At 41.3% G+C, this 16710-nt stretch overlaps 1 protein-coding gene across 1 annotated transcript in view; it reads right to left on the bottom strand.

The window, feature by feature from the left end:
• Positions 1–16710, bottom strand: part of insra (insulin receptor a) — a 45232-nt gene that overhangs the window by 14981 nt on the left and 13541 nt on the right. The window contains exon 3 of the mRNA XM_053437240.1: positions 2141–2480. Coding sequence (XP_053293215.1) covers positions 2141–2480 — 340 coding nt within the window. The remainder of the gene's footprint in view (positions 1–2140; positions 2481–16710) is intronic.

The following is a 16710-nucleotide window of genomic DNA, read 5'->3' as shown; positions in this document are numbered from 1 at the left end:
GGGGACAGAAAGGGAATCACGGGGAAAAGGCAGCGATACGAGTAGAGGTCAGTAGCAGCTTCAGGTTTTTCGATGATCAGGTATGTTTATTTAAACCCCCGGCGAGAGGTGAACACATCTGCATATCAGAGAAGCTCTAGATTCAAACTGTGGAGCTCTTAAATCACACAATACCACCTCCACTTTACAGAAACCTGTGCAATATGAGCAAAGGACACGATACAAGAATGTAAAATTTTGGTGTAAAACTGTTATTATTGAGGCTTTTTTAATACTAGATGTTCTGCCACACAAATTAATCAGCTGATCTGTGATAGAACAGAACAAAACATATATAAATAATGTATTTATTCAAGTTACGATGAAGGGTGGCACAGCTACAGATGTTAAATTTATTATAATAATTATGAGACTTTCTCCGTCTATCTGGATATGTGCGCTTTCTATTTTTGATTCAAAACCTTGTACTTGCTGGGCAGCTAAATAAAATCGGTAGCTCTCTTTCCTTCTCATTTCTCACTGAGGTGCACTTGAGCAAGGGACTTCACCCTTTATCTGCTCCAGTGGAGCTGGATCTGCTCAGAGTCCAGTTAGAAACCTCTCAGGTCTAAATGTACAGAATGTAAGTTAAAAGTTGCTCAAATGGAGATTATGTACTTTGCAAACCCTCAGTGAATAAATAAAGGTTGAATTAACACATAACAATACAATCTCCGCACCAGAGTGTAACCGCTTGTCCTTGTCATCAACATTGTGAATGAGACACTGTCAAACCTACACTGCTGCATTTGTTTGTCAGACAGAGCCCATATCTATTTGCAGCCAGCCACAGGGGGTCAAGACCCAGCACCCCGGGGGACTCCGTCTGTCCCCAAATTCTCCTTTTCACCTCCGCTGTTTAACTGTGAGCCGGTCAAACAGCCTTGTTACACAAGACAGCGGGTTCTGAAAGATCCAGCTGTGGTTTCAGCCTCTGCCTGAGCGACATGATTAGGGCTGTCTGGAGTGTCTGTGCTTGCAGGCCCACCCACACTAATCAACAGGCCTGTCACGGTCAATGAAGGTGTCAAGGCGATGGAGGTCCTTGTCAGGTCAGAACATGTACTACACCCTTCCTTTAAGGAGGCAAGCCTGTTAGAATGCAGATACGGAGATACATACGTAAAAAGCTGTAAATTACTGATGTCAAGAGATGGAAAACTTGCCTATAGCTTGTATGCGGCAATGAAGACGCCACCGATTGGTAATCAACCAACAATCTTGTGCAGCAAGTGGGGGACAAAAAAAACAAAAAACAGGCAACAGATGGATACAGAGTTAAAATCATAAACACAGATGTGCCAGACGTCCTGCTGCGCTGCACTAATATGACCTAGCTGTCTGCACTCTCTCACCCTCACAGAGGTGCATGTGCACATATACAGAGTCTGATCCTCAGCTCCAGTATACTCATCCTATGCTATTAACCAAAAAACTGTGATAAGAGCAAAAGCCAAGCAGAAATCTACAAAGCTTTTCTTTTTTTGGGGGGGGGGGGGGCTTTAGAAGTGAGACTATTTTAAATTTTACACTGCATTTATCAAGTTATGTTCTTTTCTTTCTTATATTTAGAACCCAAATTTGGAATTTCAGATGACGGTGACGTACGACAGAGAAAAACAACAGATCTGAGATATTTGAGAAGCCGAACATTGTTTTAAAAAGTCTTTTAAAACCCAATAATTTGATTCCCAAAGCATTTGCTGATGAATTTTATGTCTATCAACTAATAATTAGCTGATTGAAAATACAAATCAGAAATGAAGAAACAAATAAAATAAATTTACTTTTTGCCATTTTGACTGTTGTCTCCGGCTCTTCTACACCAATCGAACGATTACTACATAATACCTGAGTCTTTAATAATAATCCGTCAGTAGTAAGCCGAATGCTTTTTTAAATTAAAGCATTGTTATTTTTTTTTTTTAGCACCCTCAACAGGTATGCTTTTAGCAAAATTGCACAAGGAAAATAATCATATCGTATATAAAAGCCCTGGATTAAGTTCTGATGTTTATGTGGGTTTGCATGTATGGATGAAGAATATTGAACCAGATTCCCGATCTGTTCCTGCAGGTCGTCAGTATGAGTGTCCACTTACGAGGAGGAGTTGACGGTGGTGTAGCCGGAGGGACAGTCGGCGACGCAGGCCCCGTTGTGGATGACATACTCGTAGCAGTCAGGGTTCTTTTTGCGCTCCTTTTCCCGCTTGCATTTGTTGTGGAGATCCTGGCAGAAGGCGAATGTGACACAGCGCCAGCCCTTGAAGGTGAGATGGGTTTCGGCGGGGCAGCGTTCCACACAGTCACCCTCGAGCTGGAGGCCGCGGCAGGCCACACAGTGACTTGCTGAGTTGGGCTTCCGGCAGCCGCCCAGGCACTGGTCGTGGCAGCACTGGTAGTCCTCGGTGCAGGCCCGGTGTTTGCACTGAACAGGACACACTGCAGGTAGGGAAAGAAGAACAAGGTCAGGTTAAGGAGGAAATGAATCCCATGAAAGCAAAGTGTGTCATGTGAAAGTAGAGGTTATGTATTACGAGCTCAGTTTGAGCTGTGGGAAGAGAAGCACAGGAAACAGGAGCTTACAAACATATCGTTTCAGTTCCCCAGTTGTCATAGGGGGTTTTAATCGGTCCCTAATGACACTGTTTCTTCATATCTTTAACACCACAGAAATTTCATAGGGCCTAATCTCTCTGTCCACAGGAGACAAATCCATCCACACGACACTTGCTAGCAGCCCAGAGCACCATCTGCCTTTGGCCAACAAGCATACTGAGCACAACCAGTAGGGATCCAACACTAACTGACTAAGGACAGACACTTACCCAGAAGTCTTGGGAAAGTGACACAGAGACGATGGAGAAACACTTGAAGAATACAGTAACTTGCAAGTGAGACACATGAGAGATGGCTTTGCTTGGTGTTGTTCTTCTTCTTGTAAGGGCCTTGTACATTTGCAGCTTTTTCTTACTCAAGTAACAAAACAGTACTGTTTACTTGGAAAGAGTTATTACACAAGAACTGCAATACCTGGGGGAACGTTCTAATAATACCTCCTTGTGGTAAGCACCGCAAGATTTGTTTAGAAATGGAAAGTACACCGATTAGATCAGACTATACATAGAACAGATCGTTTTAGATATGGGAAAAATTAAATGACCTTTTGTGATTGATTTTTGAGGGAAAAACCCTGGACAGGCCTGTCAATGACCGGAATATCTTTATTTACTATCTAGGGCAGTAGGGCTCGATCTGATTGGCCAATCATATTGACATGCAGAGCGTGAACGCAGGGCGCATGGAACAACATTTATTGCAGCTCAAGAGGTCTTTGGCAATACGTATATTGTGCATGTTGATATCGCGATGACTGTAAATGTGAGATATATTGTGCCTCTGATCTACGGTTAAACCCCACGCTGCAATTCCCTCAAATCAAACAACCTCTGAATCCTCTGAAGTCGCTGAACACTATTTAAGCACAGGCCTTTTCTAGCAGCGTGGACTCAAGCACCTTGTGATCACACAGAAGACATAAACACTGATAGCAGGAAGATACAGTGTTCTGATAGTCACACAAACATACAAAGGTCCACTGATGTTTCTGGGGCGTAAGCACGTTCAGCTGAGGACAAAGACACAAGTCTGTAGGCGGCCTGCTCATGCATACGTCCATACGCATGTGTGTCCGTCTGTAAATAAACAAGTTACATAACTGACTCTCAGGATTGGCAGGTGTGCGTGTGCATGTGTGAGTGTGCACGTTGTCTCACTATAGGTGTGAGGACGAGTGAGCAAGGGTACACGGAGGCTACTCTGAGGTAAATACAGCAGACTGACCTGCCTGATGAGATTAGCTTCTCGTCCACGAGAGCCAGATTAAGATAGTTCAGCAGCACAGGAGATAATGAATCGCCCGGGGTTAGGGGCAGGTCACAGGTCGGCTCGTACAAATGTGAGCTCGCATGCGTTTTATTGGCCTGAACAAACATTTAGCCACATCGAGCAAAACCCCATTTCAGAGTCGGGTGCTGTATCTCCAATTATGCCAGACAATGAATTTCCATAATGTGTTATTCTCTGTAGCTCTCTGAAGCCTCTCTTGTTAGGCATGACTCAGTGAGTATATGTCCAAAACAGCACGGCTTCATTAGTGTCATGAGGTCAGTCCTTAAACGAACAAAACAACAACCCCCCCTCTTTGGTCCTCTCACATTAATGGAGGTAAGCTCCTGAAGCACATGAAGAGAGTATGTTTGGGGGGGGGAGCAGCAATATGAGAATGGCAGTGAAATGGGGAAGCTTAAGGGGGCACAGTTCAAGCAAAACAAATGACATAACCACCTTTTATCTGCGTCAGTCTGCTCGTCCAAACACTCTACCTCACAATGGGATTTACAGAGTATTTAAGATCCTCTCCGCACTTAAAAACAAATAAAATTGATATAATTTCCCTTTCCACCTCCAAAGTACATTTCAAAAGCTGCCCTTCAACTTCTCCTCAAGCTACACGGACCCCCCCCCATATGCACGTGCATACACACAAAAGCTTGGCTGTCTGTCCTGGCTGACTCCTGATCCTGCAGCAGGGCTCCATGCCGTAGCACAGGCCCAGCAGCAGATCCACCCTCAGCCTTAGCCAATGTGTTGGCTAGCTGTGGGAGCTAGCCATACAAATGGCCTCTCCCATCTCCAAGGAGGACAGGCACATGCTTTAACCCTTTGAGCGCCTCGTCTCTTCTCCTCTCTCCCAGCCAGTCAGACAGTAGCAGGAGCAGCGTTCAGAGGTATGCAAAAAAAACACACAAAAAAAACACAAGCGCCACATAGTAACAGACTGGGGCTGAACTAAAGTGAGCAGGATTGCAGTTCTCGTTCAGTCTTCTCCCGACCACAAATCGGCTGTTTATATACTGATCTGACGCACAAATAGCTCTTATTAAGTATTTTTGGTTGCACATCTATCTTTGGTGGACAGCAGGAAAAACAAAGTCTATATAATAATGATTTTTACTCCGAGTAGTGTGTTTTTCTCCTGTTGTAAAGGTTCAAACTCCTGCTGAGATAATCATGTTCTGTCAGTATTGTGCGGAACAGCTTCAGTGAGTGATGGATCATGTCTCATCTTGTCTATAACTCATTAGTCGTTTTTTGGAGACTTCAAAGGCCCCAGAGCGACACAACAAAATTCCATCCAAAAATCTAGATGTGTTTGAACAACGGACGCCTGCTCTTACAGACTGATTGCATGAGAGCTGTTTTTCTTGTTGCACCTCTTATGTTCATATTTATTTATTTTACTCATGTTCCTCCCTTTACATTTGCAAACAACTACTGCACATTTACATGCATGTCTCTTATTTTGTCATCTTTTGTATTTATTCTCTTGTTCTTCCCTCTTTGTGCAAGGCCCTTGACATCCTGCGGTAACACAATAAGTTCCCAATTTGGGATCAATAAAGTACATCCATCCATTCGTCTATCTATCTATCTATCTATCTATCTATCTATAAAATAGAGATAATCAATCAAGTAAATCAAAGAAAAAATATTTTGATGATCTAATGAGGGACTTTCTTTTATATGATTTCATTGTTTTAGAAACTTTTTGCGTTTCTCATTTAGTTTAAATATATTTTCCATTTGAATACTTTCGGGTTCTGGTATTTTTTTCTTAAATAATTGTCAAAGTAAATAAACTTGTTGCATTTTAAATCTTCTATGTCTGATGCTTTAACAGAGGCACAAGTGTGTGTGTAGTGGCGAAGGTTAAAGTGTGTCAGTCCATTTCGGTAAATCCATTTGAGTGACTGATGCTAAGCTTCAGACGTGCACCTGAAAGAACAAGTGGGCAACCACTTTCCCAAAGCACCAAAACAAACCACTCACTCACTGTTGAAAAGATTTGTAAGGCTTTGCCAGCTGCTGACTTGGCCGCGTCTGCTCAGATAAAATCAATGTAAAGTGAAAATCAATACCAAATTATTCACTATTAGACATAACAGAGGGTTCTAATATAAAAACAAGAGTGGGCACACTGAGGAGAATAGACTTGTTTTTGTGCTTGTCACAAATGTTCTCAAGGTTGAGGCCCTGACGACCTTTGAGTGGGGGGCCACCCCAAGCCATCTCTGATCTCCTACAGGGAGGGGGGACGCTGAAGAGGCTCCTTGGAAGAGTTTGTCATTCTTTCATTAAAAACATCCAAAAATGCTATTATTATTAATTTCATTATTATTATTATGACACAGCAGCTAACACAGAAAACATAGGGGAGAGTGTTTCCCCATTTGTTTTGTGTCATGTAGTTCTTAGCTCGAGATAGATCTTGTCCGCATCTTCAATATTTATCTTTCTATTTGTGCAGAGTGAAATCACTTGACAACAATAAATCAGTGGGGTTTTGGGAGCCAAGTGCCAGGTCAGCAGTTAGACTCAGATTTATTTACGACTGGAAACATCTTAAGAAAAAGTCCTGCGGCAGAATTTGTGTCTCTGAACCCTTTATCCTTATTACAGTGGTTTCTCTGGCACCCTGGCCAGGCTCCGTCTGATCTTTTGTCATGGGGTTTGTGCAAAGTGCAGCAGGATCACATGAAGGAGGAGGAATAATGGTGCAGAAATGCCTGGCTCTTTATCTCATTAGCGGAGGTTTCACTTGGATGAGCCCACACAATGAGACGCTGAATCCCCGAAGCCCGACATGGACAACAACAACAACAACAAGCCAACACAACGCCAGGCTCCAGTGTGACAGAGATGAATACACCCTGTCAGGGCGATGCCAGCTTGGAAGAGGGAGGTGAAGAAACGGCTCTGTGCCGACTGCCAGCCAACGCGGGGTGTCAAAAAAAGCAGAAAGAATCCAAATTGCTTGCTAGGAATGACTCCCAGTTCACCACAGTTCCATTGTTTGCAGTTCTGGATCGATCTGAAACCAATACACCAAGTTGAACGAAAAGTTTTCTATTTTTGTTCCAACATTAAAAAGAACACCGTAAGCAATAAGGAATCCTACAAGCAAAGAGGATAGAACTAAACTACACCGTTCCCAAAAAACTCTGGGATTTCTGCCTGAAATTACGAGCCTCTGTGCTTTTCATTAACCGCAATCCTCCCTTAAATCGGTTTGTGGTGAGTTTTTCCAGGTTCCTTTTAAGGCAGTGATGAAACAACAGCACATTGAGGCGTTTTGTGTTGAGATCACATTAGACCCAAGAAAATGCCAAACGGGACTGTGGCGGTGCGCTGGTTGGTAATTAAAATTCCACGGCCATGACGAGGGTGGTATTTAGTTTCTTATGAAGGACTATTTTATGCTGAAAGCCTAGAAGAGAATAACCTTAGTAGGACCAAACCAAGCGCTTTTGAAAACGGTGATTTGTCAATGTTTCTCCGCCTCTGATTTCTCAAACCAACCGACAGAACAACAACAGAGCAACACGAGTGCAAAAATAAGCTGCCAAAATTGAACTTTGAAGTTTGATATATGATTTAAATGTGACATGGATCGCTTGGCACTTGTTGCCTTGTGCAGCACAACAGCTGACCAGATATTTAGGGATGCTGATGTCAGGCAAGAGATATAGAAAAGGCAGAAGTGTAGTAGATCCATGATATGATATGATTAGAAATAATCAGCTTCTAAATAACCATTAGAAGTCTATCAAATGTCAGAAAAGTTTCACAGAGGCCCAAGGGAACATCTTCAATTTGCTTCTTAAACCCCAAGATATAACCAAACCAAACCTCTCACCAACCAAGTAAGTAGAATCGAAAGTATCCAATAAAAAAATCAAGGATGTTTAGAGGACTGAAATCTGTGAGTGTGTGCAATTTGATGCGGCTTGATTGGATTTAAGGGAACTGTTTGGAGGAATGAGCTCTTCTGAGGACCATGTTGGGTTTTCATGCATTCAGTCAACCATCAGAAGTAATGATTCAAAGTCCTTTATTCTGCCTGGTAGAATCCTCCACGCTGTATTTTTCTGGTAGATGGTTGTGGAAGTTTAAATAACAAACACAAATAAAACAGAGAGAAACATGACTCTGATCTCAGCGTAGTGATATCGCTGATTGCAGTCCCCACAAGCCCTGATGTTAGGTCTATCTTCCCTTCATCAGGCTGGTAGATGAGGTTTCTGGAGTATCCCGGAGCATTTTGTTGATTACGGTCAGATCCACTGCTAATAGATGTTTATACAGGAGGCAGACCAATAATAAAATGCAATGGAAAACACGTTTGTGCAAGAACCTGAACATGTCCTGAAACTAGGACTGTGACTGACTGTACATCTGCAAATACATAACCACAATTTACATATTTGAGAAATGGAAATAGTACCAATAAATCATGTGTATCATGTGGATATGAAATTACCTTTATGAAGATTTTATATTTCAAAGCTTTACCTAAAACCAATGGATACAAACATGATCCAGACATCTGAGGCCTTTTTCCAATTTGAATACAACAAAGAACAGTCAGTCGACACCAGCGTTTGCATTTCCCTGTAAAAATTCAAATCCTCGACGGTGCCCTTGTCACTGCATGCCAACTACCTCTATTCCTTTAATATAAATTAGTTGGCAGCAAACGAAGATGGAGGGCTGTTCAAAATCAACAATGAACCAATTCATGGAGTGTGTGACATTTGAGTCGAGAGGTTGACTTTGGAAAGACTTGTACGGAGAGGAGCCCGGGACAAACGATGCAATGTTAAATTCTTAATAAAAAAGGAAACCACTAACCACCGAGAAATTTGTGTTTGGAGAGAAAGAAAGGTCTAAAGTCATTCAAACAACAATTCTGAATACTTTGTGTGTGGGCTCTGTGAAATTGTCACTCATTACTGGATTTGGACATTTTAAATACATGTATTTAAATTACAAATCAATAGAAAATAACTGACATATTAATTGATAATGAATGGATATTAAATTCGTTGCAGTCCTCAAACAAATAAAGGACTTTTGATTATTATAATGAATGAATTAAATTCAAATGTTTGAATCTTGTTGAAACAAGAAAAAGAAAAGACAGATATCAGTGAGGATCTAAATATAAGAGAAACATTTAAGACAAAGAAGCAACCAATGATTTATCCAACTCAAAAACAACAGATGTATATTAAGGCCTGGAACTATTTGTCTCTTTTGCTTTCCGGTGTGTCCTCATCACCTGGTCTGACTCAGCCGCAGCAAGGCTCGGTTGAGGCGACTCGGGTGGCAACAGGAGCCGTAAACAATTTCATTAGCCGAGCCCGGCTCTCCATTAATAGGACAAAAACACACAAACAACATGGGAAGGCACTTTTTGTTGTTAGCGTCAGCCGGACACTGCTATCATCTGAAGGCAGGATATCCGGTTTATCCGTGACTGGAATAGAAATGATAAAACATCGTGCAATCACTGATGGTCAATTATGCTGCCTGTTTGACAGGCAAATGACGCACGCCATAGCCTTGAATCTTCATTCCCTCTCAGGGCTCAGTGTCAGGCTGAAACAATGAATATCTCCGTGTTATGCCATTAAAAGCATTTCTACCATTAATGCAGCCTCATACTTTGTTGCTTTTTAAAATTTTAATCAACGCTATTAATCTTCTTACTTAGTGTGCAGCTGCCCACAGAAATAAATAATAAATGAAAGCAGGCACAAAGTGTTCACAATACAAGAGTCACATAGGAAGGTCTCCTTAATCCACTTCTATAAGTAAATTGAGTTTATTTGATGAAGCAAACAAGTTAGGGCCACCAGCCGGAACGTTAAGTGCTTTTTCTCTGTCATTTCCTTTCCTTATTTAGTTATATTTAATTATTAAAGGACAGAAAAAGGCTACAGGTGTCTGACCTGGATGAAAAACGCTGTTTATTCATGACACTTGGATCCTTCGAGTGGATGTTTTTCTAAATGTATATCTACAGCTCTTCCAACAACCAGTTGGGTGGAATAAAAAGAAAATCTAGGAAGAATACATGCCCACTGATAAAAGGTTCATACACAGATCCTGTTATTTTAAGACTGATCTGATTTAGCTTTACTCTCCTATAATACTGCAGGACTCAAATATGGACGGTTAAAAGGGATAAAGAACCAGAAATAAGATATTTTTCTACACAAATCTTTCACCTCGCCAAAAAGTGGTGTTAATATTACCCACAATACTATGTGAGAGTCAGATGTACATTTACTTTATAATTAGTAGAAAAGTGTCAAAACAAACTGATCTGGATCAAAGCTGTGTGTAACTGGGGAGAGGTCAGATCAAGTAGATATTTCCATGTTGGTCTGATAAAACCAGCAGAAATACAGTAGTAAGATGCTGTAGATCGACTGTTGATTGTGAGTGTGAGCGCGTACAGTGGTGAAGAAATGCCTGTCGGCCCAGCTTTAACAGATGCTTGAAATGTCTGGGATTCCAAGGGAATGGCTCCAGTAGCTGAACGGCGAGGGTTCGCAGGGTGCAGCTTCATATAAGACTGAATGCCAGAGCTGTTAAGTCAGCTCAAAGGAAAGGACTTGTGTGTGTGTGTGTGTGTGCAAGTGTGTGTGTGTGTGTGTGTGAGTGTGTGTGTGTGGGGCCTGTATTAGGATAGTAGCATTGCGCTCTACAAACTGAACCATGAAGAGAGAAGACTGTTGAGGTTTGGAAAAAAGTGGAGCTTAGGCACAGTTGCCTTGTCTGATAAATTTTTCTTGTGTAGTAAACTGTGAAAGTGAAGTGAAATTGGGTCAAAACATGTTACTAATTATTTTTAAAAGTAAGGTCTACTAATTGAGTTACATATATATCTATATGAGATGATGTATTTTTGTCCCATTTTGTCTCAACCACTGTAAACTACAGTCAAACACGACAACCGAGTAAAGGAGAAATTCACTGATAATTGAGACAATGTGAGGAAGTAACAGTTCTGGTATTTTTTCAAACGTTGATGTATTGTGTTACTGAAGTTAACATTCTAACCTCAAGGCCTGGCCCATCGTATCTCATAATATCACCTCAAGAAGCGCAGTTCAGGTGCCACTTTAGCGTCCAGTCTGGCATCAGATGAAGAAGTAGCGCCGCTCAATGGAAAGAAGCAACGTTTGGCGGCAAAGACTATACGTTGATGGATGCATACATGTAGCACCTTTTGCTTGTTTTTCTTTGTGACTGCGAAGCTCTGGTTTCAAACAGTGCTACAAAAAGTTTTACTTACCACGTTCTGCACCAGATGCTAAAAAATAATAATGTCTCTGAGGCAAGAAAAGGAACCAAAAGACAAATGGCTCACAGACGACTTGAATATTCATCCAGAAGACAAAAAAAAACCCCAGTGGAATTCAAACATGATGTTGGGATTATAACGCCGCTTTCAGAAGAATTTAAGAAAAAAATTCTTCTAATAAAAAAAAAAAAAAAGTCCTATACCGAGAAATATACACAATGGCCATATGTGCATGTACAGAATTTATTGTGTTTGGACGACATCTGATGAAACGCTGTGAGATCTCTGAATAGATGTAGCGGTCCTGTCATAAAATCACAGCAGTCAGTATTGGAAGACGTGTGACAGGCAATAATTTTGAACACATGGGTAAAGTAAGTTTGTCTTCTCTGGGGAGTTGAGGACATTTTCACTCAGCAGAACAGCTGTTAACGCTCAGCGAGGATGTAACGACTTTCACAAGTGTCCATTTTCTAACACCTTTGCTTCAGTTTGAACACATTACGTTTACTTCTCTCTTCTAGCAAGGGCAAGAAACTGCGCAGGAAGCTTTAAAAGTTTAATATTATATAGACGATAGCGAAGGAATGGAGGCCATGACAAAAATAGAAACAGCAGGAATGATGCATGTGATGGAAGAAGGACTTGGCATTCGAACACAGTTTATGTTTTAGAGGCAGTACGACTGGCAATGAAAACATGAAGATGAATTATGCTATGACTAGGCCTTAATGTCAGAGAGACAGCAAAGTGCGGTGTCCTTAAACCTCGATGAGTAAAAAGTGACATACAGTTATAATTTCCAAATTAAAAATGCCATCAGTTAACACAAGTCAGTGACGACAATGTAAACAAAAATGTAGTTTGGTCACGGCAGCGTTCCCTTCCATCCCAAAATAATAAAGTCCAGTTTCAATATCCTCTTATTTCCCCACAGACAGCTTTACTAGCAGCTAATTTAGTCCTCTTCCTGCCTTGCTGACCTCCAACGGCCACCCATCAGTATTTTGGTCTCATTTAAGTGTATTCTGCTACCAAGGCGGCAATCCAGGCCTGGGCGTCCATTCATAACCTCAAAGAGGAAGCAGACCAACAAAGACGGGAAACAATTGGGAAGAGGACTTGGGAAGAACGCTTTGTGAACTTCTTCGACTGCCATTGTTCGCAGTGGAAAAGGATTGCGGTGGAACCGGCGATGACCGATGCGTGTGGAAGCAGCAGCAAGGTCAGCAGAGAGCTGAGGTCAATGGCAAGGTGGGACCCCTCGCCTCACCCCTCCTCACCTCCACCGTGACTGGTGACCTCGCCTCTCCTTCCGATATGGCCCGGGTGAATGACTGATGTGTTCATATCCACGATTACACCCCAGTGTTAGTCTGGTGTTTCCTAGCAGCAAGACTAAACAATAGCTGCAAACATACACACACTCTCAGACACACACACGCACACGCTGTGTCTCCGTGTGATTTATTGTCATATCTGTGTTGCCCACGTACACTGACCCTGACACAGCTCCAACTCCATCCTGTGATTGGACTGGAGATATATGTAATGTGAGCCAAGGGGCGCAGGATTCTCACCTGACCTGGGTTAAGTGTGATTTATAACAAAAACCCAATTGAGACAACCTGCATCAACCCACAAGATCTTCCCTTTGGCCACAGGCTACAGATGCACACATTCAACAAGTGTGAGGTGGAGGCTCAGATCCACTCTCCACCTTATGGCAGCCTATTAAATATGTAACAGATCTAGAGACTAGTGAAAGCTGCTGCGGTGCACAGGACGGTCCCTCTTGGGTGTCTCATCATCATCATCTCCGGCAGAAGGAGATAATTAAGATCACATTTAATAATGTGTGTAAAATACTGGCCTCCTGGGAAATTCAAGCTCATTTACTGTGTACCGCCCTGAGCTTTGTGAACAGCCTGCAACAGAAACAGCTCCACAAAGAGAACAAAAGTTTAAGTATATAGTTAATATTCCAGCAATAATAAAGCCAGCCATTAAAGAATGATTGAAAAGCTGTAGGGACGATAGGGGCCTTTATTATTACCTCCACCAAGGAGGTTATGTGTTCACCCCTGCTCCCTTGTTGGTTGGTTTGTTTTACACAAAACTACTGGACAGGGTTTCCATGAAACGTGGTGGACGGACGGAACATGGAAGGAATCAGTCCATCCACATTTTGGGGCAGATCTGGACCAAACGGTGGATCAAGGATTTCTTCAACATTATGACATATTTTTCACATTTTCACATATTTGCTGGGGAATAATTAAAGAATCTTGATTAAAAATCTGTCATACTTAGGGAACTGATATCTATGAGTGTGTGCATTTTGTTGAAGCTTGATTGAAGTGGACTGTGGGGCCTGGGCGAAGGTATGTACTCTAGTTGTTCATTATTACTTCACATTTTTGTCACTGCTTCCCACAAGTATAACACTAGAATAACAAAGACCTAATACTCCACACATGAGATTGCACTGAGTAAAACTAATAAAGATAACGCCATTGGATTTTGTTTCACAGTAATCCAACTTGTGTGACATATGATTACTGAAAAATGACTTCATACCAACACTGGGAATTTCCCCGACAAGAAGGTGGCCTTACATGTGCAATATTAGGGAGACCCCTGAGAGCGTTTGTGTTTTATGGTCTGGCTGGCCGTGACCATGAACCATGATGGGCTTGCGTCTGGCCAGGCACCTTTGTTCCATGTTATTCCCAATCCCTCAATCCCCTCACTTTCATTTATTTTTATTTAGCTGCTCTCACCTCTATAGAAAATGCCCCAAAGATAATTATAGTAAATTCATTTTAACAATATATATACATAATTTTAAAAAAATGCAAATAAACCGGTGGACATTTTGTCCATGCTCTTAAGCAGTCCAAAAGAATATCTCAAATGGAAGCACCCGGTTTCTTATTGAGTCACAGCCAATATGTTCAGCTGCCAGTCTTTTTTTGCGGCTCAGGCTAAGCTGACATCCTAACAGCCCAACAAGCTGAGCCACATAACAGCCATTACTAAAACATAATCAAATACCCATTATCTTTAAATGAGTGTTGGCAAGAAATGTTTCATTAAAAGACTAAACAGTAATATCTCCCTTTGTGCCACATAATAATTTAACTCAATTTTAAAAAGGAAATAAAGGCCTGCTTTGTTTGCCAGCAGATTTAAAAAGCCTGTCTTTATGAAAGACTGACAATCTGACATCCACTGATTATTACCGGTAAGTCATGAAATAAATAAATAGAGAGACATACAAGACAAAAAAAACTCAAGAACTGAAACTACCTCTGAGGCACACAGTAATACGTAGTTAAAAACCTTTTAATATATCAAACCTAGGGTTGCAAAGGGGGGGGAAATATCCGGTAAATTTTCGCAAACTTTCCATGGGAATATTAAGCTCGGGAGTTTTGAAAAAATATAAAAATACGCTGAGCAATAAAAACATCCTTCAAAACTCTATTTTAAAGATTTATGTAAGGTTGAATGCTACTGAGGCCTGCTGTAGTGTGCAGGACTAGTCTGGTAAGTTTCAATGATATTACTTGGGGAAATATATTAGCATGCTGATTGAGGATTGTTCATCTGTCCATCTAGCCTAGTTCTATTTATTTATCCATCAAATTGTAAAATATTTTTAAAGACGATTCCAATTGTTTGGCCAACTATTTATATCTCTGGCATTGCATAAGTGTTTTTTTACAAGCTTTTTTCTCATCTTATTCTACAGAACACTTCCACGTGCATTATCTCCTGTGTGGAGACATTTCACCCCAGCCAACGTAGAAGGAAAGGCTGTGTACATTTGCAAATACTGTGCAAAGACCTATGTTAGGAATGACACAAAGATGCAGAAGCATATAGTCAAGTGCCCAAAGTTTCTTCAGGGCTAAAATCAGCCTATGACAAAACAAAATGTTTATATTTATGTCTTTATATGACAAGGTAAATACAGTTAGTATAAATTACCCACACAATTTCCAGTTTATTCCAACTTTGAATATTCCCGGAATTTTGCCAAGCTAATCAAACCTTTTCTGGACTAATTTCGATCAAAAATGTAAAGATTGATTTGCAAATATGCGTCACAGCACGATGCCTTGTATCTGCTACAATTACAGCTGTTGACATGGTGTGTGTGTGTGTGTGTGTGTGTGTGTGTGTGTGTGTGTGTGTGTGTGTGCCTGTAGTCAAATCCAATCAGCTTTCATAATGAGCATCTCCCGCAACCTTGCTTTGCCACTTTACTGAATGGACGCACCCAATTTGGTATAAAAAGGAAGGGGAAATTAGTAGTGGCTGGCCTGGGACAAGCTCAAATTACCCCTGTTAGAGAAGCAAGGAAGGGAAATGGGTTGTGACTCCAAACATGGGAGCTAAGCCAAGCCTTGTGGTTCTTCAGCTTCGTTTTCTCCCGGTGGATGGAAAGTGCTTGGACCCACCGTCACCTCTGTCGCTTGCAGCATGTAACCACTGCTTTTTCTGTGCAGTACACACGTAAGGTATTATTGTATTGCCAATTTTAAGCTATATTTCAAAAATTTCTATTGGGCTAGAAACGCAAAAAAATAATTTTTATATCAAATTGTACTTCATTGTAGATTACGTTGTATGTAAAAAAAACTATTTCCAATTTATCGCTTATATTGATCAGAAAGTTATTCCCATCATATGATACAGCATGATCTGAGTATTCTTGCTTCCTTTAGGAATATTAACATGATCTAAAGCTTATCGATCAGAAAATCTATTCAGATACTTGAATAAAACTACTAATACCAACCGCTTCCAATCACAGCTAGAAAATCCTGTCATTTCTCACCCCCGGCTCAATGTCTAAAACAGAAACTTGAACCGAGTAACGTCCCATATTTGGCAAGAAGGATGACTGAACAGTACAGGGCAATTCCAGATAACATTCAACTGTACATGAGATAACATGTCATTTTTATTGAAGGAGTAAAAGCATCGTGGGAACTAGCCTGGGGGGTTTTGGTGACAAAGAGGCAGCACAGCACCTGTCAGGTTCAAAGAGCTATGGGGTTGTGCTTCACGTGTGCAGAGACCCAGTGGCTCTCAGGGGGATGTGATCTATAGGGGGGGGGGGGGGGGGGGGGGGGCACTTCCTTGTTTACTTGTACTGTAAATGACAGAAATGTACTCACCACATTTTTATGCTATCACCGTAAATCTATAATTGTCTTCGTGTTGAATGTGTTGGCGATGCATGTTGATTTAAGGCCTAAACTTTGGTGCTGATGCTCATAAGCTTTACTAGGGCGCACCTGTGAAACTACTGGAAAAGTTACTCTGGAGCCCTGTGACGAAAGTTATTGCAGCGAGCAGCAGATTAACAGAGAGAAAAAGATGCACGTAGCTCACTTTAAGAGCTACTGTAGGTCTATAATAAGAACTAAGTAAAAAGCA

This window comes from Pleuronectes platessa, chromosome 13 (assembly GCF_947347685.1).
Source record: "Pleuronectes platessa chromosome 13, fPlePla1.1, whole genome shotgun sequence".
NCBI lineage: Eukaryota > Metazoa > Chordata > Actinopteri > Pleuronectiformes > Pleuronectidae > Pleuronectes > Pleuronectes platessa.
This window is presented reverse-complemented; position numbering and strand designations above follow the sequence as displayed.